The 24,997-nt window shown below is 50.5% G+C and overlaps 1 protein-coding gene across 3 annotated transcripts; it reads left to right on the top strand.

The window, feature by feature from the left end:
* The first annotated feature begins 1,737 nt into the window (after positions 1–1,737).
* GTPBP1 (GTP binding protein 1) lies at positions 1,738–24,360 on the top strand. 3 transcript variants are annotated; one of them, XR_005656076.1, is made up of 13 exons: positions 1,761–1,952; positions 4,911–5,022; positions 11,152–11,332; positions 11,904–12,252; positions 15,058–15,181; positions 16,234–16,348; positions 17,724–17,868; positions 18,001–18,183; positions 18,973–19,108; positions 19,666–19,844; positions 20,546–20,746; positions 21,683–23,460; positions 24,030–24,360. XR_005656076.1 is itself a non-coding variant. In XM_039877644.1 (12 exons), the coding sequence occupies exons 1-12, from the start codon at positions 1,761–1,763 to the stop codon at positions 21,773–21,775; spliced, it is 2,010 nt and encodes a 669-aa protein (XP_039733578.1). In that variant the 5' UTR covers positions 1,738–1,760; the 3' UTR covers positions 21,776–24,360. The 3 variants fall into 3 exon arrangements, 2 of the variants coding, with proteins under 2 accessions (XP_039733578.1, XP_039733579.1); XM_039877644.1 differs by having other exon boundaries at positions 1,738–1,952; positions 21,683–24,360; XM_039877645.1 differs by lacking the exon at positions 1,761–1,952 and adding an exon at positions 2,370–2,619 and having other exon boundaries at positions 21,683–24,360.
* The last annotated feature ends 637 nt before the right edge of the window (positions 24,361–24,997 follow it).

Here is a 24,997-nt window from a genome sequence, read left to right as displayed (position 1 = left end):
GAGAGTCAGTTGGCAAAACACTAAATATCAATTATTCTAGAGTGCAATGCCTTGATATTTGGCTTTTCTGACAAAGATTTTAATATTTGTAACTATCTCACAAGTACATAGGATAGTGGCAAGCAATTGAGCCAGGAAAAAAGGAAAAAAACATTCGGATAACTTTTCAAGACCTTTGCAATTGGATGACTTCTTGTCTGGGGTTCCCAGCTTTGTACACATAAAACTTGATTGTGGTTGAAATCAGGAACAAGAGGAGGTTACTTCTTTCCTTTCAGGTAGATCCCTGAAACTGAAAGCCATTTTGAACCTTGCCTCTTGCTCACTAAATCTTGTGTTCCAAACCGTAAATATTGAGCATGTTACCTTCTCGAATGGCTGTTCTTTCTTGCTTGTTGCCTGGGACAAGTGGCCTAATCCCTAATTTCATCAAGCTTTTCAGACTTTTGAAACAAATTCAAGACACTAAAACTTGTGCTGATGGTGTTTTGGATTGGGGCTTTCCACAACTGATGACACTGAATGGTCCATAGGAAACTACCTTAACAGACCCTAGATCTCAGTTCCAGTTCACAATATGGTGAGGTTTGTTAAAGAACAATAACAACAAAAAATTAAACTGGGTAAATCTGAAGATCTAATTGATTTTATTAAACGATTCATGAATTAAGCAGCAGCAACCCATCTAGCCAATAGATGGGCGCTCCAAAGCGTTGTACAAAACCGAAGGTTTTTATAGGCAGGAGGAGGGTGGGCCAGCGGTAAAAGGTGGATTATTTCAGGCCAGGTCATCTTCCTTTAGAAGGCAAGAGGGTCTTTTCAGATTATCTCACAAGTGTTGATCAGGAAATTATAGACCAGTTTAAAATTCCACTGCTGGGAGAGAATGAAACTTGCAATTAGGCATTAAGACTTGGTGGGGCTTACCACAAGTGACTCCATTTTGAGTCTATTTAACAGATGCTTCTGGCTTCTATTTTGGCTGGTTGCTTCTTTTTGGTTCTGTAATTGCTCTCTCCGCAGAGGCAGTAAATGGAGACTTCTCCATAAGGTCAGCCTTCAATTAATTGCATTGCTCTGGCTGCTATAGTATTCCAGGCATCGATCTGCCTACTATTAATATTGCCTGGAGATTGCCAGCAAGTCAGACCTCTGTCTTCCAATGACTGCCCTGAGTCACTGAGTTGAGTAGAATGTGCCTGGTGCAGTTTACTATCACCGTGGGCAGTGGCCCGAGGCGCGAGACCTATCTGATGACACATTGGGCCTTGATCCTGTCTATCATCCCACGGCTCTCGGAGCTGACTGTTTTTGCAGTAAGATTTGGACGCTAAGCACCGCCTCTCCAAAGGAGTAGAGTGAGGGAAGGTGAGGGTAAACGTTGTGTGTGTATTTCCCTCCTCATTGGATGGCTGCCATGTCAGTCACACTGTGCGCTGCTCCCGTTGGTGGAAAGACTCCCCGGCTGCGGTGCTGCCCACTCCCGTGCTGCGATCCAGGCGCGTGACGTCTCAGACATTTGTTGTTTGGGTTTGGGCCTTATTAATTATTCATGAGGTGCTTTGAAGGGCTGCAATGATTGGTGGCTGAGAAGCCTGATCGATTGTTTCTTAGCTAGAGATACGTGTCTTTCTCTACGCGGCCGGAAAAGTTTTGCATAAATTATTCCGATGAAGGGAGGGGCGGGGCCACGCATAGATTAGGCAAATGAGCCGGGGAGGGATGGGAGGCCGGCTACGAATTAGCCTAAGTTATTAAAGATGGCGGCGGAGCGGAGTCGCTCCCCGATGGACTCGCCGGTCCCGGCCTCTATGTTTGCCCCCGAGCCCAACTCCCCGGGGGCGGCCAGGGCCGCGGCGGCTGCCTCCCGGCTTCACAGCGGCTTCGACTCGGACTGCAGCGAGGACTGCGAGGCGCTCAACGGCGAGCCGGAGCTGGACCTCACCAGCAAGGTAGGCCTTGGCGCCGGCGGCGGCGCTCAGGGGACCGGGCGCTTAGGGGACAGGGCGACGGGCCGAGCAGTCTCGGAGTGACGGCGGGGGCAGGAGGGGCCGAGCCCGCCCACTTACCGGTATGGGCAACGCGGGAGGCTCCTGGGCGAGGGGCGGCCCCCAGCACCGCCGTCCTCCCCCGCCGCGCCGACCTGGCCTCCCGCCGTCTGGCTCCCGCCGAGATCACGACCCCTCGGTTCCGCCACGTGGAACGCGAGAGCTCAACGCCGGCGGCGCCCCGCGCAGTGCCGCCTCTCCCGAGACCGAGAGGGGCCCTCATCCTGGACTGTCCATGGCAGCCGAGAGTCCAAGGTGGCCGGGGCAGCGGCGGCGCGGGAAGATCTGGTCATCCGAGGGGGAGTGGGGAGGCATTTCTTCCTGGTGTCGGGAAAGGAAACAAAGTAGTCGCTTGGTTGGGGCGAACGATGTCTGAGCAATGTTCACTTTACGGATCCACTCAAAACGAAATTGAAAGATGGGGATGACCCATAATCTCGCCATCCTGGGAGGGGAACCACATCTTGGATGAATGGAATAATGAAGGACGTTTCAAATCGTGCCTTCTGAGCTCTTGAGAAGGTGGACAGGAGTTAAGGTCTCACTTGCTTGGCATTGTGGGGCATAAAAAGTAAGTATAAGATGTGATTGGTGTTTTGAAGGTGCTTAACAGTGCTAAAGGAAGGAATGCCAGCTTGGGAGTCAGACAAAGCTGGGTTCTGTTAAAAGAGGAAACAGGCCCAAGGTGGGGTCACTTGCTCCCAGGACAGCAAACCAAGACTTAATTGCAGTTTCAGCCTCTCCCAGATGTGGAATATTGAGCTGTAGTTTTCTCACCTACACTAGAGAGGTAATCTGCATGATAAAAGCCCCTGTCTCCTTTCCCCTTAAAAACTGGTGACCTGGCCTGAAACAATCCTTTCTTTACTTTGCTGATAACTTTCTCATCTCTCCCAGTTTCCCATTAAAAAAAAAAAACCCTTCCATTTTGCACTACTCTCAGAGCACAGTCTCTGTAGGACGCTGCGTGATTCACGAATCGTTCGATAGAGCCAATTTACTTGGTTGAATTTTGTGTTTTTTTTAACAGATACCTTTCCTGCTCTGCCACTTAAAAAGGCTCTGTGATCTTGGGAAAATTTCTTAACCTCTCAGTTCTCCAGCTGCATCATTTTTTAAGTACAGGTGGTTATAAAGACAATAAATGTGTATGACACCTAGTACATGGTGCCTTACACATACTGCTCAGTAAATATTTGAAGTGAACTGAATAACTGATAAATTCCCTGTGCAGATTAATAGCAGCCAATGGAAGATAGAACACCAGTCCCCTCCTCCTACCTGTTGTTGGAAAATCACAATAGAGATGTTTATTGAGTTTCGAAAAGGTGTGTGACTTTTCACAGTCTTTGGTGGCAAAAGTGCTTGAAACTTGACCCAAACTGGAGGAGCTTTTCCCTGAAACCTAAGCAACCAAGTTTCAGCTGCTTTCTCTCCCTTTAGTGCCAGTCGAGCACTTGAAAGCCATTGTTCCTGCCTGGTGCCTCCATAATGAGGATGGTCAAGCTCGGATAGAAGGAAGGTCAAGGGAAAGGTGTGAGGCAATGTGACAGGATGCAAAAGACCCAGGCAGCACTTTACAAGTACAAACTCTGACGAGTCAACTCAGGAATTGTGAGAGATATGCTTGACTTAAAAGCAGATAAGCTGAATGTCAGTTTGTGGCCGTGGTCCTGAAGAAACCTGAAAACACAGTTGAAGATTGCTGGGCAGAGTTGCAAAGAGTAATACCTTTATTTCCTGATCAACTTAATGTTCTAGGATAGGGAAGTGTTATTTCTCACATAGCTGGGGAAGTCCTCATTATTTTAAAGCTGAGAAGCTATGTGTATATAAATATTGATGATATTGAAAAGAAAAACTGACGATGTGGAGAGAGAGAAGGGATGAAATGATAGATTGATTCCTGAAGAAAAGATTAGAAGCTATACATTTATACATTTGCTGCAGTTATATGTGGAGACCTAAGGCTCTGGAAGTTTCCAAAGGGAGAAACAATTAGAGAACTATGGTGGCTAGTTTCATCCAGGGTTTTTCTAGGAATCATTGGGTGAAGAAAGCTGTACTTCCCACTTACTGTATGGACTAGATGCATTACACATTATCTCATTTGGTCTTTACAGTGACCTTTGGACACAGGTAGCTACATTTTATAGATTGAAAAAACGGGACTCAGAGAGGTTAAGTTCTTTGTCCAAGGTCACACATGAATGGTTAGACAATAGAACAAAACATGTCTATTGGTAAATGGCCTTTCCATATAAGTGGTTGATACTTTAATGTTATTGGCACAGATTTGCAAAATGATGGTGTTAATACGCATCTGAGTGGTAATGGTGTTTTGTTGATGAAGACGGGTCTTGCAGTAGTTTTTACTGCTGATTCCTAAATAAGATAGCCAAGGCAAGGTGGAACAGAATTCTTTTTATGGCAACCATTGGTCTTGGGTGGGGAGCATGGCAGTATAGGAGATCTTTGTCCTTTGAGTTGCAAGCTGCAGGTAGAAGACTGGCGTGTAGGTGTGAAGCACTGCTCATCAATTTCTACCCACAACGTCAGATTCTCAGTCATCGTGGGTCCTTCCCCTTCCTTAAGCAGCAGGAGGCAGGCTGTTCACGCCCTCTTTTCTGTGGGTTGTGTTTCAGATATAGTCATTTTAGTACATCATATAAAAACTCATACAAGGCCTTAGGCTCAATGGCTATTTAAACAGGGGCAGAGAGAGGGCATGAGGGGAGTGCGTAGCTATTTCAGATTAGGGTGCTGTGGGATTCAGTCAGGGTCTTTGATCAGGCTGCTGCTCTACTTTGGCTGTGGTGCTCTTCTAGTAAGTGGTCCTAAGGCTGTTGGTTTCTCTCCTAGCTGGTCCTAGTGAGCCCTACGTCAGAGCAGTATGACAGCCTACTTCGGCAGATGTGGGAGAGGATGGACGAGGGATGCGGAGAGACCATATATGTCATTGGGCAGGGATCAGGTGAGCATAGTTTTCCTTTCACTTTATTTTTAAAAAACTATTTAGAGCACATTTTCTGTCTTTTTACCCACTTTTCCTGTTCAGTGTCTGCAGGACTGTTGGGGAGGACATAAAAGCACAAAGCGATAATGTTAATTCTCACCTTAGTGGTCACAATATGCTTGACTTTAAAGAGTCACTTTCCAAGCGGTTTTACAGAAGCTTCTTTTCTACCTTCAGTACTCTGCACTTGCATAAAGGGGAATAAAGCACAAAGCAAGGAAACTTCTTGTCCTGGGGATAGAGCAAGTCACAAGGCTAGAATTAAGCCTTCCCTGGGCAGCTCTAGGTCTTCCCTCCAAACCCAGATTATGGGTCCCCTTGCTACTATTGCCTGCTTAGCAGAGAACTTCCATGGTTCTTCTTGATGTCAGCAAGAAGCTGACACCCAGAATTCCTCTCTTCAGCGAGGCTTCCTTGCCCCGGACCACACTGACCATTCAGTGTGGATCGTTGTGATAACGGAGGCCCTCTCTTCTCCCGGTGAGATCCCGTTAGACGTGGAGGCTTGTTACCATTCTGGAAGGAACTGGTTATTGTACTCCAATCTGCTTATTCCATTGTAAGAGGGCGCATTGTTTCAGAGGAAGGCAGCACCCATGACAGAATCCCAGATTATATCTTGGGCTTTTTTTCCCTTGGTCATTCCTAGTTTATACCCTCAATTCAAACCCGCTTACCCTCATCTTCATTATGACATTATCTTTGCTGAAGTGGCAGCTAGGCATATTCATGATTATGAATTTAACCTGTACCACAACTTTTCTGTCATCTTTGCAGGAGGGCCCGGTAGGCCTCAGTGCATCATTGGAGGATCAGTTCTTTGCTAATGTAGGCTTTGTAAAGGCAAATAATAATTCTTTTTGTAGACCGAGTTTAAGATGGAGAAAATTTCAAAATCACTTTTTAACTATTTGGCAGATATCTATTTAGTATCTTCTGAGGGCTCGATACTGTTGCAAAGCACTTTTGGGTATTGAAATCTGGTCTCTGTCCCAAGAAGGAAAGATGGCATATACACAGATAACCTCAGTAGAAAACAATATTTGGAAATGCTGCAAGAGTGACACAAGGAAGGAAGAAGGGCTTGACCTACAGTTACCTCTGTGCCTTCCTTCGATATGTTTCTCATATCAATTCTTTCCTTTTCATCTTTGCCACCTCCCCTGGTTTCAGGGCTCACCACCTTAAAGAAGGCATGGTCCAGGAGATAGGCAGACTAAGAGGTTGCATGTCAAGAAAGGGAGGGAGTTGGTCAGCATTATCAGGTGCTACAGAAACAACAAGGAGAGTCGGGTCCAGGAAAAGCCATTCCATTTGGTGACTGAGGGATCATTGGCAGACTTTTGAAAGCTTTTGTGTCAGGTGCATATCTGGCCTGCTGTAACAGGATGACCTACTCAAAGAACAATGCATGCTTATAGAATTGAAGAAACCACATCTAAATCAGTTTTGACAAGTGTTGGGACTATTCTTTGAAGACCCAGATTCTTAAGATAACCCCCTCCCCCAGTTCTTTATTGCGGACTCTTAATGAGTTTTACCATGCCTTGGCAACTCACAACTAATTAATCCTCCAGTGGCAAAGCATAAGATGTCAAACATTCATTAACACGTCTGTACATCCAAGCATTATCTTTGCATCTGTCAATTGGATGCTGTTAGATTCTTAGTGACTCCTTCCTGCTGGAATTCTTTTGAGGTAGAGATCATAACTAGTTCAACAAGTCAAACATCAAACAGAGGACTAAACCAGATGCAAGGCCCCCAGGGGCCAGCTTCATCACCTGCTTCCTGTGTGTGTTGGGTGCATCATCTCTGTTTATCACCTCCTTTGCCTATAAAATGAGGATAATGGCATCTTTCCTCACCCTCCCTCAGAGAAATTTTGTATGAATAAGTTAGACATTAAAAAATTCTGAGCATTGCAGAGGAATGTGCTCTTTAAGTATACATTCCTGATTTGAGATTGATTGCTTACTTATTTGTTTGTTTGTTTTAAGATTGATCTTTTAAAAGGAAGCAATCTGTCCTAGTAGTTAGGGTCTGGAGCCTGGCAGGTCTGAGTTCGCCTCCTGGCTCTTTAACTTATCTTTAAATAGAGATAATAATAGAATCTATCCCATGGTGTCATGGTGAAGGTTAACCCTTGACATATATGTGAGCATTATATAAATGTTAGCTAGTGGTAGTAGTTACAGTGGTAAATTTTTAAGAGTTCCAGGCTATACTTGATTAACCGTGATATTTCTTTCAAAAAGAACCTTTTCCTTTGTCAGATATTAAGTCATGACCTCAGAGCCAGGTACTGTATTAAAAGTTCAGGGAACATAGTCTTTTCGGAGGAGTTAGGAAAGGCATCAAAAGGAGGCGCCCTCTGAATTGGTTCTAAAGGATGAGCAGGAGTTTTTCAGGTAAATGGAGGCAGAAATGAGTGAGCAGAGGAAGCCACATGCCCATTGGTGATTGTGGAGTATTTGGTGGACCAGCAGTGATTCAGTAAAGTGGGAGTGTCAGGAAGGTGGGCTGGACAGGCAGGTCCAGATCTTGAGGGTCTTCAAATGCCACACCAAAGAGCTTATCCTAAAAGTTTGGAGAAGCTTGCAGCACGTTGAGCAGGAGAGTACATATAGGAAAGGTAGGTCAGATGGCAGGGTGGAAGTCCCATTAGGGTTGGGTGTGGGCAAAAATGTGGCCTTTAGTACTTGGACCTCTGTGGCTTTCCTCCTTGGCCTTTGCCTCCAGTCCTACTGCGTGAGAAATGCAGTGCATGCTGGAGGAGGAGGGTACTTTGACTGGGGCATCCTCTGGGAGCCCTGGATGGACAAGATGACATTGGTGATTGCCCCCTGGTGTGGAACAGGACCTGAAAGCGTTGCTTTTTGTTGTGTCAGAATCAGGAAAGGGTCGAGAGAATTTGGGGGTCTGGCAAGAATGGCAGGGTTAATAGGCCTTCTCTCAGGAACACTTCCAGCAAGCCCTTCCCTGTTTTACACTGTGACATGGCAGACCTCATTTCATCCTTCTGAAAGACCTCAGAGATGGGAACTGTTAGTATTATTCCCATTTCCTGGGTAAGGAAACTGAGGTATAGGGGTTTTAATTAACTTGCCCAAGTTCATACAGCTAGTGGGTGGCAGATTCTCCAAACTGGAAGAAAGCTTAAGAGTGAAAACATCTATTTCCAATCTCTGACTAGAGCACAAATGCCCTGCCTGCTCATTTTGTGTGGAGACACCTTGCTGTGCTCCAAAACCCTGACTTTCGTCACCACGTGATCACTACCAGCAGTGTCTGTCTCTAGGTTATTGCCTAATTTACAATAAGAGCTAAATCTCCCAAACATTGAAGTACAGCTAACCCAGACGGCCGGAGCTCAGTGGGCCTTGCGTTTAGAAACTCCTCCTTCCAACCGCTCCCTCTTTATTCATTTGTTTTACATTCTACAAACATTTGAGGGCTTGATATAGGCAGAGGACCCTTCATCGGTGTCTTCAGGGAATGTTTGAGATGTGATTCCTGTCCCGAATGGAGATGCTTACGTATAGTGGAGGAAGGCAAGCATCCCAAACACGATTGCACAGGGTGTAGTGTGCAGTAAATGCCATCAAGGAGCGGAATAGGTAGGATTTTGGTGGGTGGAGATGTGCTGATGGGCTTTCTAGGATAGAAAATACAAGGGCAAAAGTGTGGAGCTGGAAACCTGCAGGGAGCAAGGGGCATGGTTACTGGGCCACTTGCACTGGGACAAAACAGGAGGGGCTGTGGAATGAATGGGGTAGGCCTGTAAGGAATTGAAAGTGAACACTGCTGGGCCTGGGGAGTCATTCCAAGGCTTTGACTGGGATGTGACTGTCTTAGAGCTGTGCTTTGTTTGGGGGCTTGGGCGTGTGTGTCTGCAGGATGGGTTGTAGGGAATAGAGACTGGATTTGCTAAGTTTGGTTAGGGATCTGTCTGTTATGGTGACTGAGGTACAGAGCCTGAATCAGACTCGTGGCATTGGACTGGCAAAAGGAGGAGAGCAGGGACAAGGAAAGAAGAGCCGGGTCTGCGCTAGAATCAGCAGGACTGGAGCCCTGAGTGCTAAGCTTGGGGGACTGGAAGGAGAAGGAACCGGTCTGGCATTAAGGGGAACCCTTGCCAGAAGAAAAGGCTCTAGGTTTGGAATCAGAAGACCCAGGCTCACAGGGCCCCTCTGCTCCCCACCCGCTCCGAGACCTCCCTGGACTCCGTTTGCCCCCTTTTAAATGGGGAAAGGAAGGCTTACCTCCAGGATTGCAGCGAGGACTAACCTGTTGTTAATGGTGTTAGTTTTTGTGCTGTTGTTTAAAGAGAGGGGTTGGGTTGTTGAGTTTAGACTTTGGGCTTCTAGGAGTCATTCAGTCTGGAGCTCGGGGAACAGGACAGTGCTAGAAATGAATGTTTTTGTAGTTTTCAAAATGATATTTGAAGCCATAGTATGAGATGGCCAAGAGGAATGTTTAGAGGACAGAGAAGAGGGCCACTGGCCGACTGCTGGAAAAGACTGGCATTTTGGGGACAGGAGCAGGAAGAGCCAGCAGAGTAGACAGAGGAAGAGGAACCAGAGAGCAGGAGAGGGAAATCAGGAGAGTTCATGCAATAGGCGGGTGGCGTGGGTGGGAAGCGCTTCAGAAAACAAAGGCAGAATGGCCAGCAGTGTCACATGCTGTTGAGGTCAAGAAAGGGGTGTTGGATGAGTGGTTAGAAGGCCATTGATCACTTGAAAACTGGTTTCTCCCAGATTCCTTAAGTAAGATTCAGAGACTAGGTAGCAATAGTCAACAAGTCTCAGTTACACTTTTGAGGTGCTCAGCTCAAGGAGAGGTAGCTCAGGGGAGAAGCAGGGGCAAGGGAGGAGGGCAGGGCTCCCTTCTCCTAGTTTAAGAATGGCTCGAGCTTGCTTGTAAGGGGAGAAGTGGAGGGGGGAGGAAGGGCGGGTGAGAAGAGGTGCTTCAGAGTCTTTGGAAAGTAGTAAAAATGTCTGGGCCCATGCTGGGGGTTGGGAGCGGTTAGCCCAGGGATGGAGCACGGGTGCTCTTGGAGACAGGCTGGAGAAAAGCTGAGGGAGTCATTGTGGGAATTCCGCAGGACACCGAGTAGAAAGCACCTGACGAGAATTGTCGTCAGTAGGCACTCACTAAATGGTTGGTTGGTTCTTCCCTTCCCTATCCTGAGCTCAGCCTTGTTTTTCCATCTACTTGCTGGACGTTTCACCTGAGCTACCTCAGTTAACAATCTATCCCTAATATCATTCTTCAGTTCGCGCCGCATTTCCCTTTGTCCCCTGTCCTCATTATCTCTTGCTTGAATTGTTGGAATGACTTCCTGACTGGGCTCCCGCCCTCCACTCTCACTTGCCAGCGCACCTTATACCGCTGCCCAGTGGATTTTTCTAACCCCCAGCAATCTGATCACGTTACTCCCTCGTCTAAAGCCCTAGGGCTTCCCACTGCCTGATACCTGATGTGTTTTGCTGCTAACGTCTGTCTGCTTGACCGCTGCCACCTCTCCTGTGGTCTCCTGCCGCTTGACATCCTGCTTTCTGACACACCGAGCTGCTTACGGGTCCCTCAGTGTGCTGTCATCTGCCATGCGCTATGCTTAGCTTCTCTGCCTAGGATGTCTTTGCTTCTTTCTCTGCGGGCCCATTTTCACGCTTGGAGACCCAGCACCGTGCAAAGCTGTCCTCAGCTTCCCCAGGCAATGCTAGTTGCTCATGCTTTACATTCTTCTTGTACAGTTCTGTAGTATGGTACTCAAGCTGCATTGTGGTTAATTAATTTCCTGTCTCTCCTCCTGGGCCGTGAGCCCGCGAAGGGCACCTGTATTCCCAGGACTCAGCATGAGGCTTGGCATAAAACCCAAGAGTCTCAGCGATTACTGTTGAATGAATTAATGAATGCCCTGCTTAATGAGGAAACCCATGGCACAATCATTTATTAGCTCTGTTTGTGAAAAGTGTCAGGTAGAAAGAGCCATGTTCTTCAGTGCCTGGGGTGGGGCTTTTCTGAGGGGTTGGCTGGCTGGCTGGCTTGTTGAAACGCTGATGTCTGGGCTTTTGTCACCAGATGGGACTGAGTATGGGCTGAGTGAAGCTGACATGGAGGCCTCCTACGCTACAGTGAAGAGCATGGCAGAACAGATAGAGGCCGATGTCATCCTCCTGCGGGATCGGCAAGAAGCTGGGGGTCGTGTGCGTGATTACCTGGTCCGGAAACGAGTAGGAGACAATGACTTCCTGGAGGTCAGGTGAGGAGGCCTCAGAGCAGTTCCGAGGTCCCCTGTAGCATGGCCTCAGGGTCTAGGGCTTTATAGAGAATGGGGATTGAGCCTTCGACACCGACTGTGGCAGCTTCACCCCTTCCCTTTGTGAGGCATGGAGAGAATGTCCAGGACACGACAGCTCCATTCCGTTTCCACACTTCCCCGTCCCTAAATATTCCCACTTGGAAAGAGTGGGAGAGAGGCCACCCATACATTCCGTGGGCTGTGTTTTCTTTCTCATCAGCCCGCAAGGCTAGAAAGCAGAGTGACGGAGGAGAGCAGAGCGTTTGGGTCTCTCCTGACTTCGGAGCCCCTGTCTGGCCGCTTTGAGGAAGCTGGTGGAAGTTCAGGGAGAAACCCACTGTGGGAGCCCGCTTCCTCCTGAATAACTCTTTCTGGCACCTCCAGGAACATTCTCGATGTGCTTACCCATGAACAGGAGGAACAGTGAGCAGGAGAGACTCAGGAGCAAACCGGTCCTTACAAATCCAGCTAGTGGGGTTCACCTTGTGCCCCGCTAACTCTCACGTAGAAATATGGGTTCTTGTACCTGCAGGGTAGCAGTAGTGGGCAACGTGGACGCTGGCAAAAGCACACTTCTGGGGGTCCTGACACATGGGGAGCTGGACAATGGCCGAGGCTTTGCCCGCCAGAAGCTCTTCCGCCACAAACATGAGATTGAATCTGGTCGCACCAGCAGCGTGGGCAACGACATTCTGGGCTTTGACAGTGAAGGCAACGTGGTGAATAAGCCAGATAGCCATGGCGGCAGCCTGGAGTGGACAAAGATTTGTGAGAAGTCCACTAAGGTGATTACCTTCATCGACTTGGCGGGCCACGAGAAATACCTGAAGACCACTGTGTTTGGCATGACGGGCCACTTGCCCGACTTCTGCATGCTCATGGTGAGTGTGAGGCACTCCCCGTGGGGGTGGGTGGGATGGGGTGGGGATGCTCTAGCAGAGCTCTTGGGGATGTGGTTATGGGCAAGTGTTTGACATTGTTCTGAGGCAGAAGTCTTTTAGGGGTTTTGACACTGGGTAAGGATGACAGGCTTTGCTGGGGTACCCAGTCCTCTGAGCATCACAGTCTTCTTCAGCGGTGTACCTTGATCTCCTAGGTTAGACCTGGATAGGTCCCCCTAAGGAATAACCATGGTATTTGCAGACCTCTCATTTTTTTGGAGAGACATAGAGGATTTCTCTGGGGTGTACTTATTATCTTTAGAAATGTTTTCTTCTGAGGTTGGGCTACTTTGAGGGGGTGACACCAGGCATACCCTCCAAGAAGGGTAGGCTAGGGGGAGGGAATGGAGGAGAGCACAGCACTCAGGAGGGACCTGAGAGTGGCCTTGTCTGAAGCCTGGAACGAGTTTGCTTGTTGAGAGGCTTCTGTGTTTCTGGTACCACGCTGGGCCTGAAGATGCAGCAGCGTATGCATGGCCAGCCTGGGGCCCCGCAGAGCCTACAGCCTCGTGGGGATAGATTTTTAAGCAGCTCATTATGTAGATGAACTGAAAAGGAAAGGGAGCAGCAGCTTCTGCATTAGATCTTACTGCTAAGCTTGTATTTGGATCCCTTTGACCTTCTTCCCTGGACAGAGAGTAGGAATCAGCAAGGCCCACAGCCTTGGTGGCAGCTTCACAGCTTTCACAGAAAGAGAGAGAGCAAGCAAGTTTTACTTTGGCAAGTCCTTCTCAAAGCCCTTCCCCATATTCCAATTCCTCCAGTTGCCCGAATTAATAAGTATAGTAAACACAAGCATCTGTTCAGAGCAGACTTGATCAAGTTGCGCTGTAAACACAGGTTCTCAGGCAGCGTCTCCCCAGACTGGAGGGTAGAGAGAGAAGGAGCATCTGTATGAACACTCGTCGGCTCTCTGCCCAAGGTTCTTGGGATCTTGGTGTGATTTCATCTCCCGCATCTTTGATCACTGCAAGCAGCCATTACCGACCTTGTCAACTGGGCTAAGAAAAGCTGCTCTATAAGAAGGAGTTTCCATGGATGCACCATGGGTCATATTTGTGGGGGGTGTTGGATTGATACTAAAAAAAAGTATAGAAATCAGTTTAAAATGAACATTTTTCTGAGCTACCATAAGGCCAGTTAATGGGAAGATCTTCACTCAGATGAAATATATTATCAGATTTTTAGGCCATGATCCAAATATTAAAATTTTTCTGCAGAGAACAGTGAAATATTTCATTATCGTTCCATGGCAATCAATTTTTTTGGGGGAGGAAATCTTTAAAATATATCTACAACAAAGCAATAAAGCTCTCTCTTACCCAGGCTGGGAACAACAAAAGCAAGTCTGGGTTGTGTAAGAAAGATTGGAGGGAATGGGAGAATTAGGAGGAAGATGGTGGAGGTGTCTTGGTGTAGGCGAAAGGGAACACAGGTAAGGGACATCTTTTTTATTGTTAACTAGTGGGATGATAGCTCACCTGTGAGCTGTGATGATCGAATGAGAACATCCTTGAAAACACTCTGGAACGTATAAAGCACTATATTGTGGCAATTTTAATTTGCTTTAGTAAGTAACACGTTTATATGATGCAGAAAAAAAAAGGTGCCAAAGGGCTCTGTCCAGTGTCCTCCCAGAGACAACTAGTATTTTTAGTTTCTGATGTATCCTCCAGAGAGATTTTGTGATCATACCGGTAAAAGTGTATGTATTTTCTCCCTCCAATTTCAAACATTCAGAAAAGTTGAGAGAATAGTATAATGAATACCTAAACCTGATTCAGTGGTTATTAACATTTTGCCATGTTTATCTGTTTATGTGCTGGATGCCTGTTTTTATTTGTTGTTTTTTTTTTTTGTTATTCGAAAGTAGCTTATAGACATTTTGACTCTTCACTCCCAAATACTTCAGCACGCAGCTCCTAAGAGTAAGAACTGTCTCCTGTTATTATTGTAACCAAAGTGAACATGAGTGCCCTCATATCCTCTAATATCTAGTCTATAAGTATTTATATTTCAGAAGTTCCCCAAATGTCACACAGCTGGGTTTTTTCCCAAACAATGATCCAATCACCATTTTTTAATCAGTAGTGTGCTACATATACCTGGATTTTTTTCCCCTTAAAAATATATTTTAGAGATTATCTTATATCCGTAGATAAGAGTTTCCTCCTTTTCTTTCACGGCACATTTGGTGCCTTGCGCGTGTGCCCTAATTTATTTGGCCAGCCTGTGTGGTGATACTTAAAAACACTATGGGAAGGACTAGCAACAGTAATAACAGCTGCCATCGTTTGAACACCTAATTCATGCTCATGTGTGCTACACTTTTGACATGTTACAATGTTTAAACAAGTGAACCCTCTAAAGTGGATATTATTATCCGCCCACTTTATAGATGAGGAAACTGCGGGCCAGGAATGTTAAACTGAACCTCCTTTGATGACCCTAGATAGTCGTTTTTCCCAACTGTCTAGATTTGTCTTTTCTGTGCTTCCAAGTCTCCTCAGATTTTGATGGCCTACATCACTGAATCAGAAGTTAAAGCGATCTTTGCCCAGCCCAGCTTTCACCTATAGCTGTTTTGTTCCTGGCCTGCGACTTTGCCCGCTTTGTCCTGTTCCGGTGGAGGCCTCAGATATATGGGAGTTCTCTCTTACCCTAGCCTTCTTTGAGCTTCTGTGCCCCTCTGGCAGCAACCTCTGCCTCCCTTGCCCTGACGGTTCTTTTTCTGTGTTGGGGCAGGTGGGCAGCAATGCCGGCATCGTGGGGATGACCAAGGAGCACCTGGGTTTGGCATTGGCACTCAATGTGCCTGTTTTTGTGGTAGTCACCAAGATTGACATGTGTCCTGCCAACATCCTGCAAGGTAAGTGAAGCCTCCAGCTAGCAGCAGTCTCTCTGTTGGGAGCTGTCACCCACTGTGGTTCCTTGATCCGCTGCCAGGACTTCAGCCCCAAATCTTTCTGCTTCCTTATCTTGTGCTTAGACCTTGACTTGAATTTCCATCAGCCTAGGATCTTGTGCCTTGTCTCCTGTTTAGCTCTTGGCCTTAGCACAGCTTAGAATTATCCCCTGCTTTTTGTTCTTTCTGGTTCCAAATGCAAGATTCTTAAGATCTCTAATCTGGCACCTCTTTTCAGATGGCCCCAGGCAGAAGGGTTAGATTTTACATGTAGGCTGGATATATGCGGCAATGTTGGGACAGTGGATGGTTACTTCTTACCACCAAAGGCTTCAAAACAGGGTTGCAGGCCTAGGCCTTCATGCGTTTCTCCCTCATTGTTACAGATGGCAGAAGAGAAGTGGAGAGGTATCCTTTTGGAGGGCCTCATAAGGGCTTCTGCAGGTGTCTGCAGCTCCTAGAGATCCTTTTGTCAGGTGCTTTTTTTCCCCTGGAAGCAGAGTATTCTGGGAAGAGCATTGTCCTTTTTATGGATGCCCCCACCCCCTGTCACTTATGGCAGTGGCCCCCAAACTTTTTGGCACCAGGGATTCTCCTGTGAGAATCTAATGCCTGATGATCTGAGGTGGAGCTCGGGAGCGGCTGCAAATACAGATGAAGCTTCTCCTGCCACTCACCTCCTGCTGTGCAGCCTGATTCCTAACAGGCCACAGACCAGTAGCGGTCCATGGCCTGGGGGTTGGGGACCTCTGACTTATAGGATGCAGGTCTTCTAGAGAGTGGAGAAGTTCGACGGGTTTCAGACTCACACCCTTAGCAGACAGGCCTCACCTGTGCTCCTTCTGCTCGAGCAAGCGTGCCTCCACTGTTTCCATCCTCCTCTGTGCTTTCCCGGGCACTGTGGTATTTAACATTGTCTCTTGCTTGCATCAGTAATGAGTGGACCTGTCTTGCCCCGGAAGTCTGGCCAAAAAGAAGGCTGTGTCCCCTTAATTCTGTTCCATTTCACTCCTTAGAAACCTTGAAGCTGTTGCAGCGCCTGCTGAAGTCGCCCGGCTGCCGGAAGATCCCTGTGCTGGTGCAGAGCAAGGACGACGTGATCGTCACGGCCTCCAACTTCAGCTCTGAGAGGTGATGGCATAGGGGAGCACCTGCTTTGGGGATTGGATGAAATAGACCATTCTGGTCTGAGCACAAGGTCTCCCAGATCAGCACTGTTGTCCGGGGGGCTCTATCGGGTGACCCAGATTTGGGGAGGTACCAGTCTTGTTGAGATTGGAATTCCAGCTGAGACTTCGGTGTCCTTATCTGGGAAATGGGAATCATACTACCTTCTCCACAGGGCTCCCCTTAGTGTTGGAGATGACGTACGGAAAGCACTTAGCACTGTGCCTGGCTGCTGTGTGATAGATGCACAGTTGTTCTTATAACTTCTTATTAGTAATGATTTGTATTGCTGTTTCTCAAAAGCTCTCAAATCACAGATCACTTTAGGCCTCGAGTGTCCTTTGATTGAGTAAATATTTATTGGATGTTTATTCCGTGCCAAGCTCTTCAGCTATGCGTTGAAGATTCAGAGAGGACTCGGGCACTGTCCTCGTCCTGGTTGGGTCCGCGGTCAGAGATACTCTTGATAATAGTGAACTTCGTTAACTCCGTTCCTTCTCCCAGAGTCTTGGGGCTGCCCAGGAGCCATCTGCCTTTTGACTTGGTCTGTAGTACAGGACCTAGGGCAGCCTGGCATGCTGGCCTGTGGCTCTGCCATGACACTGTCTTCACTACCACCATTTGGTCATCCAGAGGGGGGTACATTTCAATTCACTGATTTTGTCTAGTGCCTGTTCTGTGCAGGTGCTGTTCTAGGAGCTGTGGGGAACATAACAATTTCTGATCTCAAGGAGTTTGATTAACCCCGGATAGGAGATATAGAGGCCTTTGGGATAACTGATGGAAAATCAGACATAGTGACATGTAACAGAGACAGAAAGTTCTCCCAGAGCTGAGAGGAGTCAAATGCCCATTTGGGAAGAGTTTTGGGGAAGGGTTTACTGGAAGAAGCAGCATTGGAGATGTGCTCTGAAGGATGAGAGGTTTTGGTAATTAAATAAGAGAGAAGAGATGCAGGCAGGAGCATCAGAGTAAACAGATACTTGGGGGCAAAAAAGCATCAAGCTTTTAGGAGAAGGTAAGATTTTCTAGTCTGGCTAGTATACAGGCATTTAAGAGAAATAAACCTGCAGAGATGTCGGGAGGCGGGATCTGGGCTGTATTCTCAGCAGTGGATTAGGTGGTTAGGGATTTTCAGCAGGCATGTGTGGGCTTTAGGAGGCCTCAGAGTGGGTTTGGCAGGAATCGCTGGTGGGGGCACAAGTCGCTGGGAGGCGGGCGAGTGGGCACTGGGGCCCTTCGCTATAGCAGCTGTTCCAGGACCCTCTTGCTGTTCCCATCCTGTGTCAGGCAGGGGTTGGCCTCCTGACTTCTTCCTTTCTCTCCTCCCTGCACGTAGGATGTGCCCGATATTCCAGATCTCCAACGTTACTGGCGAGAACTTAGATCTGCTGAAGATGTTCCTCAACCTGCTCTCCCCCCGCACCAGCTACCGGGAGGAGGAGCCTGCTGAGTTCCAGATTGATGACACCTACTCTGTACCGGTGAGCGGCTCCTAGGGGGCCGAGCAGGGTCAGGGGCCGGGCAGGCACTTCCCACAGAGTGTGATGGGTTGAGTCTGTGGTGGGAAGGGGCTGAGTGGGGATGGACTTACTGGGCCAGGATCTTCTCTGCAGGGTGTGGGGACAGTGGTGTCGGGGACAACACTGAGGGGCCTGATTAAGCTGAATGACACGCTGCTGCTGGGTCCAGATCCTTTGGGTAACTTCCTGTCCATTGCTGTCAAATCGATCCATCGAAAGCGCATGCCTGTCAAGGAGGTGCGGGGGGGCCAGACAGCCTCCTTCGCACTGAAGAAGGTGAGTGTTGGTGATACCAGAACTCCCCTCGGACTCCACATTGTGCTGGGCTCTTGGCTGTCCCCAGTCCTCAGGGCTGCTCTGCAAGGCAGGGGTTACTGACTTCGCTTTTATAGATGAGGAAACTGAGGCTCAGAGAGCCTGAGTGACATGCCCAGGAGCCACAGGTAGTAAGTGCTAGAGCTGGGACTTGGACCCAGGCCGGCCTGCCTCCTAAGCTCTGTTCCTCCCCTAGTGCTGGAGCAGGATGCCCTGAACTCCGTGCTGAGGTCAGCCAGGTGCTTCCCTGCTGGACAAGGATTGTCTGCGCGCAGACCTCCCATAGGGCAGTTGGGGGTCTGTGCCAAATCCTCTTCTCATTCAGCCTTCTGTCCCCCGGGGCTTGGGATTGGTGCTAGTTCTGGTGTCATCTCCCTCCCTCAACAACCAGATTAACTGGCAAAGTGGAACTTTATTCCCACCAACAGTCATGTCATGCTCTCCCTGTCCCTTCCACCTCATGCTTGCCTGCCTTTGTCCTCTAACCACCCGCTTAGTTCTTACCCACCCTTCAACGCCCAGCTGAAGCGCCACTTCCTGCACGAAGCCTTTCCTGCCCCCCAGTTGCAGTGCTTAAGCTTCTCACGTTGCACTAGAATCTGCCTAGAAGGCCTGTGGTTCAGTGCAGTGAGGGCAAGGCCAAGTTCGGGTGGTCCTCATTCCCAGAAGGACTCCTGGGCCTCTGGGACCAGGGGCTGAAACCAGAAGGAATCATTGTCCCTGAGGTCTGGGATTCTCTCGTTCTTTCAGATTAAGCGCTCCTCTATCCGGAAGGGCATGGTGATGGTTTCCCCGCGCTTGAATCCTCAAGCATCCTGGGAGTTTGAGGCCGAGATCCTCGTCCTCCACCACCCCACCACGATTAGCCCGCGCTACCAGGCCATGGGTAGGTGTCAAAGGGCATTGCCAGTCCAGGGGACCCCCCACTCTAGAACTTCCACCAAGTGCTCCAGCGACCCTAACACTAAAGAGTCAACTCCAGCCAAAAGGCAGGCCTCCTTCCTGTTTAGCATTGCCCTGTGTTCCACCCACAAGCTGTAGTGTTTGTTCAGTCCTGTAAACACGAACCGGGTGTGGCTCTCTGCCTACAGTTTCTACTGAATGCTGCTGTGTGCCAAGTGTTGCCAAGGTGCTGGGGACAAAGACCAGATGGGCAAAAGCCCTGCCTTCAGGAAGTGAACAGTCTAGAGAAGGCACACACGCGAGCACAATGCCCTGTATTCAGGAACTGGGACGCGAGTCTGGGGACAGGTGGGGTCTAACTGGTGGAAAAGGTAGGAGAGTGTGGAGCAGGGTCAGATCTCAGAGTAGCCTCTAGCTCGCTTGGCCTCCCTGAAGTCTGCAGCCTGCCGCAGCTCAGGCACGTTTCCTGCTTTCATTCACTGCCTCTGTTGAGGCCAGTGGGTGGCCCAACCCTGTCTTGACCCCTGGCTCCCTTGGCAGTGCACTGTGGGAGCATCAGGCAGACGGCCACCATTCTGAGTATGGACAAGGATTGTCTGCGCACTGGGGACAAGGCCACTGTGCACTTCCGCTTCATTAAGACCCCTGAGTACCTACACATAGACCAGCGGCTGGTGTTCCGGGAAGGCCGCACCAAGGCCGTGGGCACCATCACCAAGGTATGGCTGGGCAGACTCGCCTGCCCTCAGCATACACTGGGGGCCATTCCACCTCTAGACCTTGAGCACAGCAGGTGCTTCTTGAGAAGCCCTGCAGAATCTCCCGATTGCCAGAGACAGAGGTGCCAGTCCCTGCCTTGGGAGAGCTGGAGCAGGGCAACCCTCCTGGATGACCATACTTAGGATTTCCTGATAGCCACACTGCAGACATTTCTAGCTGCTCAGATATTCACTTGGTCTCTGGGAGGCCTGAACTTAAAACTTGCCCCTGACTCTTGTTCTAAGGCAGCAGGGTCCTGGGCCTGGAGATGCAGTCGACGCTCTGAAGAGTTTTGTGGGCTCAGTAAGGAAGAGAGCCTGGAGTGCAGCTTGCCAGGCTCCGGCTGGGAGCTGGGCTGAGTGGGAGGGGGTCAAGGTTTTCCCATTGTCTGTGGGAAGAGCAGCCAGGGCAGCGGACGGGATGGAGCTCTGCTGGGCTGGGCTGAGCTGAGGCAGCCCTGGAATGCTGAGCAGGGGTGAGAATGTCTCTCCATCTCACTGCGCCTGGCATGGTCCTTGTGCCATGGACCCTGGGCCCTCACCCAGGACCAGCCAGGCCAGGGAATGAGAAGTCTCTAAGAGAGCAGACGGGGGAGTGAGCAGCTGAGCTGATGTCACTGCCTGCAGCTCGGGCTTCATCCTCATCCCTTTGGCTCCTGCAGCTCCTCCAGACTACCAACAACTCCCCCATGAACTCCAAGCCTCAGCAGATTAAAATGCAGTCAACGAAAAAAGGCCCTCTGAGCAAACGAGAAGACGGGGGTCTGTCTGGAGGGTCGGCAGTAGGGGTGCCCCCACCTGGAGACGAAGGTTGCTCCCTAGGGGCTGCACCGTCAGCTGCACCCAGCAGTCTCCAGCCAATGGTGAGCATGTCTCCTGGCCCCCCAGGCTGGTCCTGGGCTCCTGACCACCTGAGGCGGGCTGTGGGTAAGGTGGTGGGGGTGTGGCTGTCACTCTGGTGGAGGATGACATGTAGGAGAGCTCCAGGCAGCTTTCGCCCACTGCCATGTCTGCATTTAAAGGTGTTTCTCACAACTCCTAGCACATAACTGCTATCTAAGTGTGAGCTACTTACCTCTTAAGGCTGGTTTTCAGATTTCGAGATGTGGCTTACGTAAGATCAATCTTATTGGTTGTGATTAGTATTTGGTTTCACGTTTCAAAGTTTCCCTTTCATAGTAAGACTGTTCGTGTGTATGAGAGTGTGGGTGACGTGCGTGCCCGTGGTCCAGAGCTTTGACAGATACTGCTGTAGAGGGCCCCCCTGTGCCCCTTCCCCTGACATGACACCTCCTGAGGGGTTGGTGGCCTTGGGCCCTGTGTCATCTTAGCTCTCGGCATCCGCTGCTAGTTCTGTCCCATTCTTGGTGTCCCCTTACCCCGCTCGCTCCTTCCAGTCTTTCTCCGTCTGACCCCTTCTTCGAGGAGGAAGCTACTGCCTGGACCCACCCTTTCTGCTTTCGGGCCTTGAGCTTGCTTCTGGCTCCTTCATTCCTTTCTCTCCACTTATCAGTGGTAGCAGGTTTGGTTCTGGCTGTCTTTGTGCTTCTCCAAATTCTCACACACCCCTTATCACATGCGACCCACCTGCCCTGGAGGAAGGTAGGCAGGGCAGTGCTTGCTCCCTCTGCCAGAGGGCGGAGCCATGGTCCAGTCCGCGTGATGGCTGCTCAGGCTAGGCTGGGACCACTGCCCGCTGTTGTCTCCTGCCCCCTCTTCCTACTGCCCCTGCCCCTCTGCTGTCCTGTCCTGCTCCCAGTGGACCACTGCTTCTCAAGCTCCTCCTTTCTCTCTTTCAGCCCAAGCCCAGCAGTGGGGGCCGGCGACGAGGGGGCCAGCGTCACAAAGTGAAGTCCCAGGGGGCCTGCGTGACTCCTGCCAGTGGCTGCTGAATTTCCCCCACCCCCATGGGATCCTCATACTCTGGCCACCGCTCCACCAGATGGGCCAGAGCAGCTCTGACCGCCACCCACCTTCCCCCCAGGCCACAGCTGGAGCCTCATCATTCCCCCACCCCCCGTTTCCAGGGGCGTTGTAATTTATAAGCTGAGGAAGGTGGCCAGACTTCCGGAGGACTGACCATCTCCTGCCCTCTTGCCCGCCTTCTCTCTCACCCACAGTTTTTGTACATCTGGGCCCTTAGTTTTTATTCTTTTTATTATACCTCTCTCTAATTGTGTGTGTGTGTGTGTGTGTGTGTGTTGTGCAGGAGTGTGGCCAGTCAGGGACAGTCTTTCTCCTTTCCTCTGCCATGGCTGGCCACCAGCCTCCAGGAGTTGGCTGCCTGCCCATTTGTCCATCCGTCCGTCCATCGTGTGTCTCTGTGAGAACCTGTAGGGGCTGTCAGAAGCTGAAGGGTGTCCTTCCTCCCTGCGCTCTTCTGCACCCAGAGCCCCTCTGTGGAGCTGGCCTCAGGGCTGGGGGGCTTCCAGGTGTAAGTGCTGCTGCTGCCAGCTCAGGGAGCCCTCCTGGGACTGGGGCCTTCTAGGAGGGGGGGGTAGTGCTGACTTCCTCTTTTCTCTCCCTTTTTCTCCTTAAACCCTAAAACAAGTAATGCCAAAAGCTCTTAAATTGTAGCCTGTAGGTGTGTGGGGGGGAGAGGTGATTGGATTGTAGGGCCCTCCCTGCCCCTAACTCCGACCTTTGCCACTCACCCAGAGACAGCTGGTGGCTTTTCTTTCCCCTTGGAGACAATCCTGTGTTTGCCTGGCTGGCGCCTGCTTTGTGATTCTGCTGAGCTGGAGGCTCTTGCCTTGTCTAGGAGCCGCCTCCTGCTTGGCCTTTGAATCTTGTTGGGTGTCAGGACACTGATGACCTATACTGGGGTCTGCCTGCTCAAGGTCATGCTCATAAGCACTCCCTGTTGGTGGGGTGCAGGTGTTCCTCTGAGCCAGGCAGGGACCGGACCCCCTCCTGCCCCCCACACCCCCGCCACATCGCCCCAACATGGTTGCTACAGCGAAGGGCCTGAGCCCTGGAAGCCCAGTCAGGGTGCAGGGAGGACCGGGAGAGGGCAGTCAAAAGGACTCTTCCAGGCCCAGCACTAAGCTGAGCATTAAGCCCTCTGGAAGAATCACTGCCTGGGGAGGGGGTGGGGGCGGGATTGCCCAGGCCAGAGATGGCAGCGTGGGCCCTGAGCCAGCCTGGTCTGGAGCCCTCTGATTAGGGTGGACTGATGGGCAGACCGCCAGCGGGCTGGGCCCTTCCTCAGCCTTGCTCCCCTCTTGTCCCCAACCCTTCTCCTGATGTCCTGCTCCTGGACTGCTGGTCTCTTCACTTTGCCTTCCAGCTATTTCTAGTTACCACTGACCCGTGGCCTGACCAGACCAGCACCCAAAATAGAAGTTTGTTCCAAGTTGACAGTGTCTTGTTCCCTGTCCAGCCCCTCCAGGTGGAGGCGCTGTCACCGGGAACACAGTTGCCCTAGAGCCCTGTCCTCAGAGCAGGAGGGAGGAGGGGAGCCCAGCCTCTCCTAGCAGGGAGGCGTGGCTTCCATGCCCAGGCTCCTCCCCGGGCCCTTACCCAGGACAAGCTGCCAGCCTTCTCTGAACTTCAGTTTCCTCATCTACAGCAAGAGGTAACCGCCTGCATGGAGGAGGGGGTTGGGGGGTGAGGACTTAGGACGTATGTGAGGCCCTGAGGGCCCAGCACGTGGGGGGTACCCGGTGGCTGGCCATGCTACTCACTACCCGCTTTTACTCCCAAGTCCATAGCAGAGGCCATAAGCCGGGGGACGGGCTCGAAAGGAGAAATGTAGCATTGGCACGTCACTGCTGTGTGGCTGGGGCCGTGATGGGTGTCTCACTCGCTTCATGTCCTTTAATGTCCGCAGCTGCTGTCTGTGAGGGAGGGGGCGGTGGTTTCATTTTTCTGTGTAAGGAACCTGAAGCTCAGAGGAGCAGAGCCACCAGCAGGCGCATCTGCGCACGCAGCGGCCCTCACCCCCAGCCGCTCCGGGCCGCTGCTCCATGTGTCCCTCAGCCCCTCCTGCTCCTTTGTCTGCTGGCTGTTTCCCTCTTGCTTCTTCACTCCGGTTCCACTTCCAGGGGCCGCTAACCCCTGGCGCCTTCATAATGGGAGGGCTCCGGTGTTGAGGGCCCCCGTGCTCTGTCCCCATGGCAGGTGCTGTGGAATTTGTTTCCACAGGATTTGGCCCTGGTAGAGCCTCAGAGCAGGTGGAACCCCACTTTGTTTGAAGTCTCCGGCCCCTGTGAGCATAACCACTTCCTTTCCATTTGGAAGCTGTGGCCTCTACTCTGGCCTCTGCCCTCAGACACTCAGGAGGTTGGTCTGGATTTCTGGTCACTAGGCCCACACCGCTAGCAGGGGGCTGACTGAATGCAGCATTTTATCGTCATCAGCAGGGAGTACAAAGGTCCCCTATGGGTCTCAGACCTACCAACGATCCATTTGGAACAAGAACACCAGCCCTTTTGTAGTTGATAAAGAATAAAGTTGTTAATCTGATCATCTCGAATGGCAAATCCTGGCCCTTCTGTATGAGCAGCTAGCATTTGTGGTGTCTTTAATTCAGCCAGGACCACTGTTCTGGCTCATGGGCCTCCCTGGCCCAGCATAAAGTAACAGGAATGTGCCCTGGTGCAGGGGGAAGTACAAGTTGGATTGGGGTGATGGGATGGACCATGGAGGAGACGATGTGAACTATGCTGTGAGGGGCCAATAGGGTTTGAACATGGGTGGACAGGGTACGCACCAGGCCCCAGGGGGCAGGAGCAGAGGGCACGGGCCCTGATGGTGTGTGGTATCCTGCTTAGGGTGTCGCCTTTGTCAAAAGATGGTGCTAGCTGCAGAGGAGCAGTGGCCGGGGGCGAGTCGTGTGTAGGACTCTTTCTCGGGACCTTGAGCTGAGGGGTTGAGTACCTGGCCTGTGGCCTCAAAGCTGGATTCGCACTTTACCTGGCACTCTTTCTGTGGCGGTTCATCCCCAAGCCCTTCCCTACTGACCTTTTCCTGCCTTTATTTTTTAAGCTGTGATGGGGACTGGCCCTGGGCCAGGTGCCATGGTCAGGACAAGAGGCCAGTTGGGGCACTGCCCCTGGCCCTTTGAGCAGCTGGTTACACTGAATCTGGGGAGGTACTTGTGGGGAAGGGCC

The sequence above is a fragment of the Pteropus medius genome, unplaced genomic scaffold (assembly GCF_902729225.1).
Source record: "Pteropus medius unplaced genomic scaffold, Ma_sr-lr_union100, whole genome shotgun sequence".
Lineage (NCBI taxonomy): Eukaryota > Metazoa > Chordata > Mammalia > Chiroptera > Pteropodidae > Pteropus > Pteropus medius.
The sequence above is the reverse complement of the archived record's forward strand: the minus strand, read 5'-3'. Positions and strand labels throughout refer to the sequence as shown.

What these genes read in the sequence shown, in the direction of transcription:
- GTPBP1 (XM_039877644.1), top strand. Translation starts at nt 1,761, where the DNA reads ATGGCGGCGGAGCGGAGTCGCTCCCCGATGGACTCGCCGGTCCCGGCC. An exon ending in CCGACTTCTGCATGCTCATG is followed by an intron (nt 12,253 to 15,057) that starts GTGAGTGTGAGG and finishes GTGTTGGGGCAG; the next exon opens with GTGGGCAGCAATGCCGGCAT. An exon ending in ATGACACCTACTCTGTACCG is followed by an intron (nt 17,869 to 18,000) that starts GTGAGCGGCTCC and finishes TCTTCTCTGCAG; the next exon opens with GGTGTGGGGACAGTGGTGTC.